The sequence below is a fragment of the Hermetia illucens genome, chromosome 4 (genome assembly GCF_905115235.1).
Source record: "Hermetia illucens chromosome 4, iHerIll2.2.curated.20191125, whole genome shotgun sequence".
Lineage (NCBI taxonomy): Eukaryota > Metazoa > Arthropoda > Insecta > Diptera > Stratiomyidae > Hermetia > Hermetia illucens.
In genome coordinates this window covers 86,875,110-86,889,841 of record NC_051852.1, presented here as the reverse complement: position 1 = coordinate 86,889,841, position 14,732 = coordinate 86,875,110, and the positions used below count along the sequence as shown (strand labels likewise).

Genomic DNA, 14,732 nt, shown 5'->3' with positions numbered 1-14,732 from the left:
TCAACCCGTACAGGGTGTCTGGGGAACAATGCCCGAACAATGCGGTCCATCTGGTGGGTGCTCAATATGTAGGACTTCCGCAGAGCCCCGATTTTCCGAGTGACAAGCTTATAGCCAAGTCCCCACGGGTCATCATTCACCTTATTAACAAGATTTTGCCAGCCGCGAGCTTTGCTTTTTGCTGATCTATATTGTGCCTTCATGGCACATGCCTCCTCGTTGGCGTACAAACGTTGTGCCAAACGGCGGAGCTTATGACACTCCTTCCGTAGGTCGGCAATTTCTGCCGTCCACAAGTACATAGAAGGCTTGTCGCGCCTGGGGCCTCTCCGGGGCATGGAAACCTCACACGCCGTCGTTATCAGATTCATCACTGAATTTACGACGGTGTCAGCTGCGACACCACCACCCCCCGGGGTGCCCCCATCGCGGCCCTACCTACTCCAAGAGCTTCGACGAACTGTCCGATGTTCACCCTCGCGACATTCCACACGCAGGGGGAACGTCGTGTTGGTGCTCGCCGGCAAGTAGCGTCAAACACTTCGAACGCAATGTACTGACGATCACTTGCCGAGAAGTCTTCTAGGACTCGCCACCCGTCCACCGATGATGCCAGAGATTCCGACACAAAAGTGATGTCAGGAATGCTTCCTTCACAACCTCGGCGCCGAAACGTTCGCATGGATCCGGTGTTTAAAACTACGAGCCCGGTTCTCGCCGCCATTTCCAGAATCCGTTTCCCTCTGGAGTCTGACTGAGGCATGCCCCATTCAAGAGCCCTGGCATTAAAATCACCGCCAACCAGGATTCGTCCCTCCGTCCTCGAAACAGCGTCCTCCAGAGCATCAAGCCGGCGCTGAAAGTCCGGAATCGACTCATTTGGCGTCAGGTAAACGCTAAAAAATGTTATCCCTAGACACCGGATCCAGACAAATCCGTCTCCCCGGCCTTCGGCAAGAACACGAAGTCGAACATTGTCCCCAACGCAGATGGCAACGGTGCCCGATAAGTCGAGATACCATGAGGACGGGTCCTTGTTTCGGTATTGCTCGCTAATCAGCACTAGATCAGCATTTACTTCCGCAGCGAACTGTGCCAGCAGCTGGTGAGCGGTTGCACTCCGGTGCATGTTAATTTGCAAAATGCGGATCATGGCGTTCGCACCCTAGCCCACTCCAATTCCGTCCCGAGCCCGCAGTGTGTGCGACGCTTTCACCAGACGCGCCACGATCGCTGCAAAGAACACAACTCTCGCTTTCCTTGCAAGTCTTCGCTTGGTGACCCACTTGGCCGCATCTCCCTGTGGGGACTATCCACATTCGTACCCTGCATACTACCCATCCGATTTTGATTCTCCCGCTGTTAAGGAGTTTCCTCGCATATTGCTTGGGGACATCCACCACGAGAAATTTTTGGCCTCGAGCATTTACAGAGGTAGTACCTACCCGGGCATTGGTTACCTCTGGACATTCACACTTTAGCGCCTCCTCTACTTCGACCTTTTCTGTAAGGCAGTCAAGATCCCGTATTTCTAGAGAACACATGGGTTCTAGGCTGGAAACAAGAGCCTTCTCCCCCAATAGCCCCTTGACCGCTTCGCAGAACGTGCTCTTGTTGGTCATCTTTGGGCTCAGTTCGACGAGAACTCCACCACTCCTCGTTTTCCGTATCGAAGACACCTCTCCTTCATTCTCCTCGGGTTTCATCCTGTAGCGGATTTCACTAAGGACTTCCGCAAATGTCTTGCATTCAGTCGGCTTAATGAGCAGAGCCGACGGTCTAGTCTTTCTTCGTTTCCTCGTTTTTTCCGCTACTGGCTTTTGGTTGGCAGCCTCCTTGTTTTTGACCAGACGTGTCTCTGGGGACGGAGTCCGTTGTTTCTTTTTATCCTTTTTCGCCTTCTTTTTTTGGGCCATGGAGACTACTTCGATAAAGTCTGCTTCAGGCACGTCCTCTTTCCGCTTTTTCCCCTGTTCACTTTGCAGAGGGCTATCTGCGGTCCGTTTGACGCAAGCAGCATTCTCAGCGGGGAGTGCAACTGTTTCTGCTCTACAATCTTCTTTCGCTGCTCTCCACGTTCGTCTATAAAAGGAAATGCGGTCCAGTAGTTCCTCCAGTTCCATCAGCCCGTTTTTGACGCCTTTGCTGACGTTCCTCTGAAGGAACGTTGCCGACCGCATACGTTTCACCACTGCTGCGCACTTTCTGATGAGCCTTTCCTCTTCGGCTCTAGCTCTCCATCTGCTCAGGACTAGCGTTTCTCACTGAGCTTACTTCCAAAACAGGGGCACTGCAAGGTAATGGAATTGCCATCTCCGCACGGTCAGTCGCGCCACTTGATGAGGTTTCCTCTTTATTTGGGCGCGCCGGTGTCTCATCGGGTATGTCAGCCCTTGTTGCGTCCTTCGCTGGACGCTGCGGTGAACGACACATTTTTGTGCTCCGCCCAAACGCACTCAGCTCTTCCTCCTTGTCTGTTGTTTCGTCGTTTTTTTTTATAAGTTTCTGAATATTCTCCATGAAAAAGTAACCAGCGCGTCGTGTGCAAGGGAGCAGGCCGCAATAGTCAAGAACGGGTATACCCTCGGGGGCACAGCCCCTACCCCAGTTCCCCGAGGCCTGACCTACGCTTACCTGATCCCGGAATTCACGGACGGACCAGTGCTCGCTCGGGGCAACGCGGTCTACTAACACCGGTTCAATGCACACTTCCCGACCAAGTTCCGGAAGGGGCTGGCTCCTGATACACGTCGCAACTACTACCTTGGCAGAGCTACGCTCACATCACCCCGACGACGCCGACAGAGAGTTGTCGACGGCTCCGGAGACTCCCAGTGTGTCCCGACATGTACCGGTCATTTGCGGTTCGCTCTTCACCGAGAAGCTTTCTCGAGGCTACTACCTAGGACGCAGGTATGCTGCCAGCTAGGGGGCAGAACTACTTACTCGGGTACCTCGGGGACGTTACACCCCGTATCGTAAGCGTTAAAAGTCGCTAACGACCCTGAGGGGGTGAGAACTTGCAGACTAGAAGCGGGCTAATCCATGGCTCTGATTAGTGGAAACTCCCAACATTTATCTTTTAAAAAACTCCACAAAGAAATTAATTACAAATACCAAGAACCTGTCCAATTGTTTGTCTAAATGCTACAAAACTTTCTCGTTATGTTCTATTAGATTTCCTGGAACAAATTGATATGCATGTTTGGCCTTTGCGATATCTGGGATATCCTCTCCTCCTATCGGGTTAGATAAATTTATCTGAGTTAGAATTGTGTAAATGTTCACTAATAAAACAAACTTTGGCATCCATACCCATACGTACTTATGTATGTAGATAGTCCACACATTTCTCATCCTGAACGAATGTAGAAAAACGGTAGAACAATACGAAAAACCTTTCTGATTACGTGATGCGAATATCTATTATGCTATTGTCTGTTTCTAAGTACACATTGTGTTACAGCAGAAAATTTAAGAGAGATCCTTTTCGGTACCTCAGGCATGTCTTCGTTTCTCCCGCCTTCTTTTTCAAAGAAACATTCTTAAGTTTTCCTACTGTGCGTTGTGAAGTGAATTAAATGTATCTGATATGGCGTCTCCTTTGTATGCAAAGATTTGCGTCTGATATAAAATTAGACGGCTAGGAAATGTTCGAGGGGAGGAAAACAAGACTAGACACGATGCGAAGAAAAACATAAAATCTCCAATGTTGGGTGCTATACTTTCATCACAAGTGACGCTCACCAAGGTCAAAGGAGAAAAACACCAGTCGGGAGCGAAATTTGGAGATTGAATTTATAAAAGTGAGTACGCCAATAAAAGCCAAATTGTCTTTCAGGTACGCGACGTGAATTTAGTTACTTCAGTTGCAGGTGCCATACTTTGATCAGCATTTTAAATTAAAGATTGGATGTTGACTGACAAAAGACTACACAGTTTATGATATCTGCAAAAGTTTGCAAAGGAAAAAAGGGTGGGTTGGGTTTAAGAACTTTTTACTTACCTGAAGCGATTTTAGTTTAATGTCATTTAATTAATTTTGTTTAAAATGATAAATTAGAGAGAATAGAGGGAGTAAGTTGCTCCCCATTTGGTCCGGCATTAAGTTGATGCTGACTTAGGACTTAGGACCCCACAATTCTCAAAAAAATATTTTCAGCTCTGGCCAAGGTCTGATTAATAAGGCGGATTTGCGCTTAATATATCAATTCGTAGTCATGTAAAGCCGTCATCGCCTGACATTTTTTAGAGAGAATAGAATTTGAAATTCATAACTTACCGAAAAATAAGTTACCAATGTTGAAACTTGAAAGTGTCCGTGTGACTTAATGGTTAGAGCGCTAAGTTGTCGTAGCAGAATTTCACGGTTCAAATCTCACGGATTTATACCATGACTGAATGTTGGATACTAGTCGACTCAGCTTTGAATGAGTACCTCAGTCAAATCAAGGTAATAACAACGGGCGAGCACAATGCCTCCTATAGTGTACCGTCGTGGCTCTAGCACGCTTTAAGGCCCTGGTACTTTTGGATTGTCGCGCCAATGACTTCACAGTTGTATCTCCTGCATTCTAAAGCCTTTTGTTACTATTTTCTTGCTCTTTTAAAACAAAAGGTCATAGCAGTTGAAATAAGATGTAACCGTTAGACCTTAGCTAGTCAATAATTAGCTGGCGTCCGCGCAGCTTATTATGAGTGTATTGATGTCTAATATAGTGTTTTCCAAGTTTCATGAAAATTTCACTACTAATATTACAAAGTAATTGCTTATACACTTCCTGGAGCTATTTCAAATTTACTTGGGGGTAAAAGAGAACCTATCTAATGGTGGACAATGTCTCTGTACCATTGACGCAAAAGCTTTAAAGACAAGCTATTCTCTGTGGTTAATACTGGAAGAGACTGGCCAGATCACGTAAATATTAATTTTCACCGACAACTGAGCTTTGTGAAGGAAAACTAGCTGAGGTTTTCTCCCAGGAAATCGGAGGATGGGACTAGTCCCGGCCCCATAAAAATAACGCCGATATGTTATGAAGAGGTATAACCTATACCAGAATCTGTTTCGAAGGTAGTCGCGTTTGCAGAGCTAACCTAAATATCCTGGTAGTTGGTACCGAACTGCCACCAATTTTGGTTTATACTTATTGTAGTAGCAAAATTTAGTTGTGTATCTACTACTAGTGCCATCTTGTATAAAATATGTGAACTGAAGTTGTCTGTGTTCTTTACACCTTTGCCTATGAAAATACATTTTACAGTGTTTTCTTCGTCTTCACTGAGACACGTTGTTTTAATTATCGGTTATGGGCCCAGACCGCTCCTGGCTCACAGAAAGTTCTCGCGACAGTATAATTATAATTCGCTGTAAAATACATGATTGAACAATTTTTTTTTCTTGTGTTATCGTGTGGCATCTAAAATAATGACGTCCAGTTCGAACTATCTTATGAGTGTACCTAAATTGAAGGGGCGCGAAAATTACAGCGAATGGTGTTTCGCAGCAGAAAATTTCCTTGTATTAGAGGGAATAGTTGGATGTATCAAACCTGAACACAATGTTACTCCAGCAACAGCAGACGATTCAAAAACAAAAGCGAAGGTTCTAACAATTGACCCGGCTCTTTATGTACACATAAAGAACGTCGCAACATCGAAAGAATTGTGGAATAAATTGATGATGTTATTCGATGACTCGGGATTTACAAGAAAAATTAGTCTTCTGAGGAATTTAATATCTATTAGAATGGAAAATTGCTCTTCGATGACGGCATATGTAACACAAATTGTTGAAGCTGGCCAAATGTTACAACGTACGGGATTTGGCAACATGGCCACTACCGCAATCAGTGTACTTTTAAATGGCAACAAGGATCCAGAAAATAAATCGTCAAAAACGAGTAATGCATTTAGTGCCGTGTTTTTTTAACAGAATATTTGACAAGGATTATTGGTATGTCGACTCCGGCGCTAGTTCGCATTTGACAAGCAATGAAGATTGGATGATTGACGAATGTTATTCTGGGTTTACGATGGAAATCGTGGTGGCTAACCAGAAAAAAATCCCAGTGGTATGTTGTGGAAACATAAACCTAAAAATGTCAACTGAAGACTGTAACTATAACATAACTGTGGAAAACGTTTTATGTGCGCGTTATCTACTAACCTATTGTCAGCAAGCCAGATGATAAAGCAGGGCAACAGGGTCTATTTTACAAGCGAAAGATGCGAGATATTTAATAAACAGGACACTCAAGTAGCCACGGCATCACTTGTAAATGGAGTTTGTAAACTGAATACTTCTACTTGTTTCGTGGCAACAATAGCAGAGTCTCCAGAGGTTTGGAATCGTAGATTGGAACACGTCAACAGTTATAATATAAATAAAATGCAGGATGCTGTGGAGAGTGTCAAATTAACTGAGAAGGCAGATATTAACAAGTCTAACTGTTTAGTGTGCTGTGAAGGAAAGCATAGTCGGTTGCCCTTCAATAACAAAGGGAATAGAAGTACTAAGCTATTAGAAATAATACGCAGTGATATATGTGGCCCAATGGAGAATCTATCCTTAGGAGGATCAAGGTATTTTCTCATCTTTGTTGATGATCACAGCCGCATGACATATGTTTATTTTTTGAAACTAAAAACGAGGTTTTGCAATATTTTAAAGAATATAAAGCAAGAGTTGAAAACTTGACGTGAAATAAATTACAAGTACTGAGAATTGATAATGGCAGAGAGTTCTGTAATAGAGATTTTGATGGTTATTTGAAGCAAATGGGTATAATTCATCAAAAATCAAATCCTTAGACCCCTGAACAAAACGGGCTTTGTGAGCGCATGAATAGGACTCTGATAGAAAAAGCCAGATGTCTCTTATTTGATACAAGACTAAGCAAGGAGTTTTGGGCTGAAGCCATTAACACAGCCGTCTATTTACAAAATAGAATTGTAAAAAGTGGATTGAACGACTGTACATCATATGAGTTATGGACTGGAGGGAAACCTAACCTCAGCCATTTGAGGATATTTGGTAGTACTGTCATGAGACATATACCCCAAAAAAGAAGAGATCCCACTGGATAAGAAGTTAGAACAATGCACACTGGTTGGTTACCCCGATGATGTCAAAGGGTACAGGTTATACAATCCTTCAACAAAGGCCATTTTAACCATACGACAATATAGGCCCCCTATGTGTTCTGACTTTCATCAAGGCTGAGAAACGGGGGCGTTCGTACAGTACTTGGTCAATTGAAAGTGGTTGAAAGTGGTCCCGTCTGGAGAGATCCACGTTTGTTTGTGGACCACTTTCCGCGCAAACCAGGTAGTTTCAACAATCATTTCGTGTGATACTGCTAATTGAATAATCCGCAGTCCGTTACCATTTGTATTTTGATGTAAGCTATGGGAGCAGAAGTATCGCCTGAATACGGGTTCTGTCCTTATTTGGCTGTTAAAATCCCCAAGCACGATTTTGATACCATACTTGGGGCAGGCGTCGTGGGTTCGTTCTTTTGCCTGGTAAAAGGTATCTTTCTCCGATTCTGCAATCTCCCCTGGAGGGGCTTGAACGTTAATGAAGCTTATATTTTTAAATTTACCTCGCAAGCGCATGGCCGTGCGCTTATGCTTTCACAGCCGATAACAGCAGATTTCATTTTTTGGCTAACTAAATTTACCTAAATGTTCTAAATGCAATTTTGTGGCATTAGCCTTTGGTCCCTTTTTAATTTACCTTACCAGCCAACGCTCTCTAGGCTCACTCAAATTTTTTGATCTACTAAATCTGGGTTTATTATCAACTGAACTTCTTTCTTTAAACTTTTTAATTATAAAATGCACAGTTGTTCTGGGTCGATTCACTATTTCCAATATTTTGATCTCAGACAGACCGCGTTTATAATGACTGATAATTAAATTTATTACTTCTACGGACAACTGTTGTCCTTTGCGACCCATTTCCGTGTTTTTGCTTTCCAAAATTCTAACTACTAGCGATGTCGAATACCTTTTTGCTCACTAATCTGCGCATATGCAAATAATAAGGGTCCCTTTGCTATGGTATTTTGTTTTTGTAATTACTATTGTAATTGTAATTAATTGGTTAAAGGGTAGTATAGGTCCCAGGGCGAAACGTGGATTGGTACCCACGATGGAGCATAAAACCTGGGAAACGCCTGCTGAACCAACACCAACAGCTCTACTACCAGACCCTATCTCCGCCTCCACGTCGTGACCGCTGGGAGCTCTTTCTTAACGAGAAGCTGTAGACGGAGAAGGATGAAGACGAATCTCCCGCGCCTAAAAACGGGAAAAATTATATCAACTAGTCCCCCAGGTTGGGAGTTGGGTAGGGCTGACAACCCTACACGGAAAACCGATGTTACGAAGCCACAACAGGAGCCTCGGACTGGACGGATTACACAACGACGAACCCGACAACGGCAAAGGAATAACGATTTGCGCATTTTCTCATGGAACGTGCGCTCCCTGTACAGAGATAAAGCTGCTTAGCAGCCAGCCGATACCCTGTCCCAATATAGGCCTGATGTAACAGCGTTACAGGAGATGCGTTGGACAGGGACCGGTATCCTGGAGAAGTGCCGCTACATCATATATTATAGTGGCCATCCAGTAAACCATGTATTCGGAGTAAGTCTCTTAGTCAGCCAAAAAATGAAACCTGCTGTTATCGGTTTTGAAAATATAAGCGAAAGGCCATGCACTCTAAGCTTGCGAGACAAGTTTGGAAATATAAACCTCCCAGCCTTGATGAATGTCAGAACATAAAGGGGGGGGCAATATAAACCTCTCAGCCTTGATGAATGTCAGAACATAAAGGGGGGGGGGGCAATATAACTCGGTTCACTATCTCGTTGGCATGGTGCTCCGAGCTTGAATAATAACACCACCTAGAATCCCTTGTGACAATCAGGTGAGAGTTAACACTGAAGCCACCCACAACACAGCCCTTCGCGACACCCATAAGAGGGAAATGGATTCCGCAATAAGCGCAGTCAACAGAGGACCTGGAGACGAAGGATCAACAAATGATCTTCACAACCACCTGAAGAATGTTATCATTCATACGGCCAAAAACGTACTTGGCCCCAGCCGCAAAAATATGGAGGCGATCAGTTACACCAAGTGGTTCATCAATTGATGCTCAAGGTATCAATGTCTGACGATTAGCAAAGAGGCATTATCTGTCCCATACATAAAAAGGGAGATATCACACAGCGCAGCAATTATAGAGGTATCACGTTGCTGAGTACCATCTAAAATATATTCTCCGCTATTTTCCTAGGCCGGACAGCCCCATACGCCCACAATATCATCGGCCAATACCAAAGAGGCTTCACTCCAGGCAAATCAGTAGCCGATCAAATTTGCTCTCTGCGGCAAGCGATGGAAAAACGGTATCCCGACGAAACTGATTAGACTGACTAGGCTGACCTTGACCAATGTGCGAGGCCAGATAAAAGCAGCAGGATCACTCTCAAAACCATTCGACATTAACAACGATCTACGACAAGGGGATGCCCTATCATGCGACCTCTTTAACCTGGCCCTTGAGAAGATGATAAGTGATGCTGAGGTAGATGCAAGAGGTACAATCCTCTTTAAGTCCGCCTAACTACTGGCCTATCCTGACGATATCGACATCATGGGAAGAACCACCCAAAAAGTACAAACAGTCTTCATCCAGATCGAGCAGGCGGTAATCGGCGCGAGATGTTGGGCTGCACATCAAAGAAGGTAAGACAAAGTATATGGTGGGAACGTCAGCGCCGAATTCTAACCAACCAAGAACATGAAACCGCACTGGTCAAATAGGAAAAATAAGGATAGGAGAATACAACTTTGAGACAGTTGATAATTTCTCCTATCTAGGGTCGAAAATCAGAACCGATAACAGTTACGATGAGGAAATCCGCGCACGGTTGTTGCTTATTTCAGTTTACAAAAACTGTTCCGCTCGAAATGTTTCACCATAGGGTCAAAGCTCTTACTGTACAAGACAAGGAGGATGGACGATTCCGTAGCCTACAGTAGGCTACATAACGACGAAATCTATGAGCGATACCGTGACCGTCCGGTTGTGGATAAAAGCAGACTCAATAGGTTACGGTGGGCGGGTCACTTAATCCGTATGGATGAGGATGATCCAGCCCGGAAAGTCTATAAGGGCAATATCTATGGTAGAAAAATAAGACGAGGCAGACCCTGCCTAAGATGGCGTAGGTCCGGACGCCAGCCAGTTTTTAGGAATATTGAATTGGTGGACCTCGGCGCAAAAGCAGGATGTCAGGAGTTCCTTATTAAGGCAGGCCTAGACCGGATACCGGTTGTTGCCCCGCTGATGATGATAAATTAGAAAAATATTAGAGGTGAAAGTAAGCGATGGTTTGTGACAAATCGACAAGCATTTTTTAAGGTTTTGTGTGAAACAAAACCTTATTAGAATCGAGACGGTGTCTGTCTGTCCGTCTGTCCGTCTGTCTGTCTGTCTGTCTGTCTGTCTGTCTGTCTGTCACACCCAATTTATTCGGAAACGGCTAGACCGATTGTCACGAAAATTGGTGAGAGTATGTAATCTGGTGATCCCTTTACATGCAGTAAGTGGCGCCATCTTGTATTAAGTTTAAGGGGGGGCTCCCCATACATGTGAATGGAGGGTACAAATTTTTTTTTCACAGAATGTAGCCATGTAGGATATCAAATGAAAGGTCTCAATTAGCACTTTTCGAATCTGGTTCAATATTTGATATTGGGTGAAACATAGGGGAGTGAGGGTTCAAAATATGACCCACAAAAAGTGTAACAGGTCTCGTTCTCAGAACCTATCCAACCGAAAAATCTGAAAAAATCACAATGGTGCATCTCTACGAAATCTAGGCCTCAAAATATATCCGGTTCCGATATCTGCACAAATAAAGTTAATAATAGTATATTTTCACATTTTAGAAATTTACCCGGCACCCACCCTTATGTTCATCCCAGAAGTACAAAATTTGGCATGCCTGTAACGAAGAATATAATGCACAGTTTGATCAAGTTTGAAGAAAATCCAACTGTTATTAACAAAGTTATAGGGGGTGAAACTTTACAATCTTTTGTGAATTTCGTGGACTCCACAACCTGCATGACGTCATCATCACATGTCAATTCGTCAATACCACAACGAAATGAGTTCTTATGAATTGGGTCCCAGAGAATTATTTTGTTTTAGTTTTTTAGTTATTTGTCAGCCAGACATGTGTGCATGTAGGTATATAATATATGCGTGCTAATGAACTTTGCGGGTAGTGCCTAATTCAAATAGATAAAAGAAGTAAATCGGAAATATGGGTGCGATCAATTTATATACATGCATATATGTGTACAGTATTCGGTAATAAGCAGTTTGTTTGTTTAGGGTGAGCGTGATATCTATGGCTGCAATATGTACGTATGTCTCGTAGTTTGGAAAAATATGAAGGATTATGTTGGATTTGTAGCTATATACGTGCGTTGTGCGTTGAAGTTTCTTCCATAAGATGAACACAAAACCTTTATACCCGAAGCACGAGCTTCCGGTATTCCGACTTGTTTATTGCTGCATTTAGTTTGTGATATTTTAGATATTTGCAAACACAATAACATGTTGAATACTTTTTTGGACCGCATGTATCTATCCACGTTGTTGTAGCTCGCCTCTAGATCTTGCTGCGGCGGATCAACTTCAACACCGTTCACCCGATCGCCATGAAGGCTAGTACATATATATGGACAATTAACATACATACATAAACAAACAAAAGACGAAAATTGAACATTATTAGAAGATCATCCAGACGTGCAGGGCAACTGCCAGCCAGCAGAGCTACTGAAATATCTGAAGAATCGAATGGTTATATTGTGCGTACATTGTCACGCTGTTAAGTTTCAGTAAGAAATAGCTGGTATGTATTGTTTCACTGGGAAGGTAAATCACCAGAGCTATGTACTTCTAACTCATGTTGCTGGAGTTACTCAAGAATTCGATCACTCTACAGTTTATCCAGAAATATAATTCATGCTTTCAAATGGCATTGTTTGGGGCGGTGAATATTGTAAAATACGGTAATTTCACACCCACATTCAAAGTGTATCATTGGCATGGTGTGGGTAAATTGGCTCACTTCTTCCAGCATCTGAAGAAAATCCGCAGTTTTCGCAAATATACACAGGCAACCGAGTTCGGCTGGTATATCACACAAATGTCATTTTATACTGACAATTCTCAAATAAGTACTATCTGTTGTTTAGAAACTGAAAGTGTAGCGGATTGGAATATTAGACTCAACACCACTTCGAAGTCCCAATTCTATCTAAGTGTATTGTTATTATTTCACACCTTCCAGAACGATTCAATTATTCTATCAACCCTTATTATCTCCATGGCTTTCGTGTACATCACTCGCTGATTTAGGAGCGAAAGTACATTGCTTTGATTGTTGTAAGTGCTCCCCAACGTCTACTAATAGATTGCTTCAATTGCCTGTACGAGCACACATCCGCTTCGGCCACTGAAAACACTTTACTCAATGAAATTCTTTGCTTTAGCCCTTCCAGCTTCTCCTGCAAGAAAAACCTCGGAAAGAAGCATAATCCCCTTGTGGATGGCTTGAACGCATGTCCAATTTCCAGCTTACATCGAAAAGGTTACTGAAAGCTTTCTTCCATAAAATCACACGTACCTTGCTTTGATTCCGTATGGAAGCAAGTCCATCTGATATCAGTTTGTGCTCGCTGTTCGGAGGATTCGGTCTGAAATGGAAGTAATTTGAGGATAACGTTGATGTGAGAGTGTCTGGTGCAATTCGATGTGTATTTCAGATACGGATAACTTTAGCGCGTCATAAAACTCAATGGCACTATCCGTTCGTGGGTGAAAATTGGGTTTCTTCCGTGCCTGTGCCCTCTATATGCTTGAGTACGTTTTCTTATATGGAAATCTGTTTGTGTTCCCCTCGTGATGTGAATAAAATCTTTTATCCCAATTGTGAATCTTAAGATTGCAAAGTGTCCAAATTCGGTTTCGGTGCTCCTCTATGCTGGGGATGGACGTTATGCTTTGGCCTAATTTATTTTTGTTGTTAAGTAACTCGTGACGTCATGCTTCTTAATTCGCAAAATAGCCAGCTTCCTATCTGCCGAGGATATCATCGAGGATATCGCCGCCACCACTATTACTCAGAGTCATGCTTGTGGATAACCTTACTATGGATTGCCGCCTCGATTGCGCTTGTGCAATGCATAACATCGTCAATTCCACCGCCACAGAAGAGAGGTACACCGTTCTATCTAAGTCCTAGGACATGAGATTTCACTTATATTTTAAGGTTTCGGGTTTTGTTTCACACGCATTTGGGCTGAAAGCAAACCACCCCTTCATTGCTCTGCCATCAAGTTGTTGAATTTTTCCATGTTACTTGTCGCAAGCTCTCTATTTTGGTGATTTCTTTTCAAGTACAACGATATTGGGCATCCAGCGTGGACAACGAGCTTCCCTTTTAGGGAAAGGTTGCATAATAATAACTGGTTTCAAACCTATTTATTTTTGGGATGTACATAGTTAGGTAGGCCGGAGGAAGTATTCCGAAGGTATAAATCGTTTCGAATTACTGAGTAATGATGAACGATAATGAAGAAAACCGCGATGAGACTGAGAGTTCGACAACATTTTTGCAGCTATGAATAATGATCAACGTCTATCAGTGGCTGAGTACATTATTGAAAACTCAGGATAAATTAGGAAGATCAAATGGTTAGGTAGGGCAGATGAGAACCGGCGAGAAGAAATTTTATGGGAACGGAAATTTCGAAAACGAAAAATTCTATTGAAATTGAATCTGAGTCAGTTTGCCAATAGTAGATACGATTGAACATATTGTTGAAAACTTTGGTGAAAATATCGGATAAAAGACTCTTAACCCACCCAACGAAAGAAATTACCGCATTATTTCTATTGTGCGAAACTAAGCATGGCATATCGGACGTGTCTCATTTGGGAGGTCAGTCCTAAGGAAAAACTAGACACTTCACTTTATGTTAGCCTTTAGTCGAAAATGACTTCTGATTTACTTAGTTATTTATTTTAGTTTTCAACATTAGTATTTACAAATAATTATCGCTTACTTTTGCTGAATATTCCGTTTCATACTCTTTAATAACTATATTTGACACTGCTTCAGTTCTAATCCCTTTTATACACTATATCGGCTGCCAAAATTACGCTACCTCATGGCACAGTTCCAATTACTTATCAAATCAGCCATTTATAGTTTGAATCCGTTTTGAAAAGCTTTCCAATTTGCAGTACCATTCTGTAAGCATTTCTGTTTGTTGCATTGTTTACTTAACTACCATAGAGAGGAGCAAACTTGTCCATTTGGTCGATTGGATTGTACATGCATACATATGTACTTTATTTTCAGCACTCGTGTTGTTTGAATTCTTAAAAAGAAACGTTGTGCGAAATATAATTTTACCCATCGAAATACAGGCATCCTTTTTGCAAAGCTACCAATTTAGTGATGCATCCTCATATTTGATTGTCATATCATGAGTATGAATGTCATGTTCCTTTTAAGTTTATAACTTCAGAAATTTGTTCCCATCCAAAAAGTTGACAGAAGCATGCTATCAAACATCTAAATTCGAATCTGAAATATTTTTTAAAAAGTTGAAAGAGTGTAGAA

The 14,732-nt window shown here is 42.6% G+C and overlaps 1 protein-coding gene across 1 annotated transcript in view; it reads left to right on the top strand.

Annotated features, from left to right (window-relative positions):
- Positions 1–12,761: 12,761 nt before the first annotated feature.
- The window catches only part of LOC119655672, a 125,089-nt gene continuing 123,118 nt past the window's right edge, over positions 12,762–14,732 (top strand). The window contains exon 1 of the mRNA XM_038061661.1: positions 12,762–13,321. Coding sequence (XP_037917589.1) covers positions 13,147–13,321 — 175 coding nt within the window. The 5' untranslated portion in view covers positions 12,762–13,146. The remainder of the gene's footprint in view (positions 13,322–14,732) is intronic.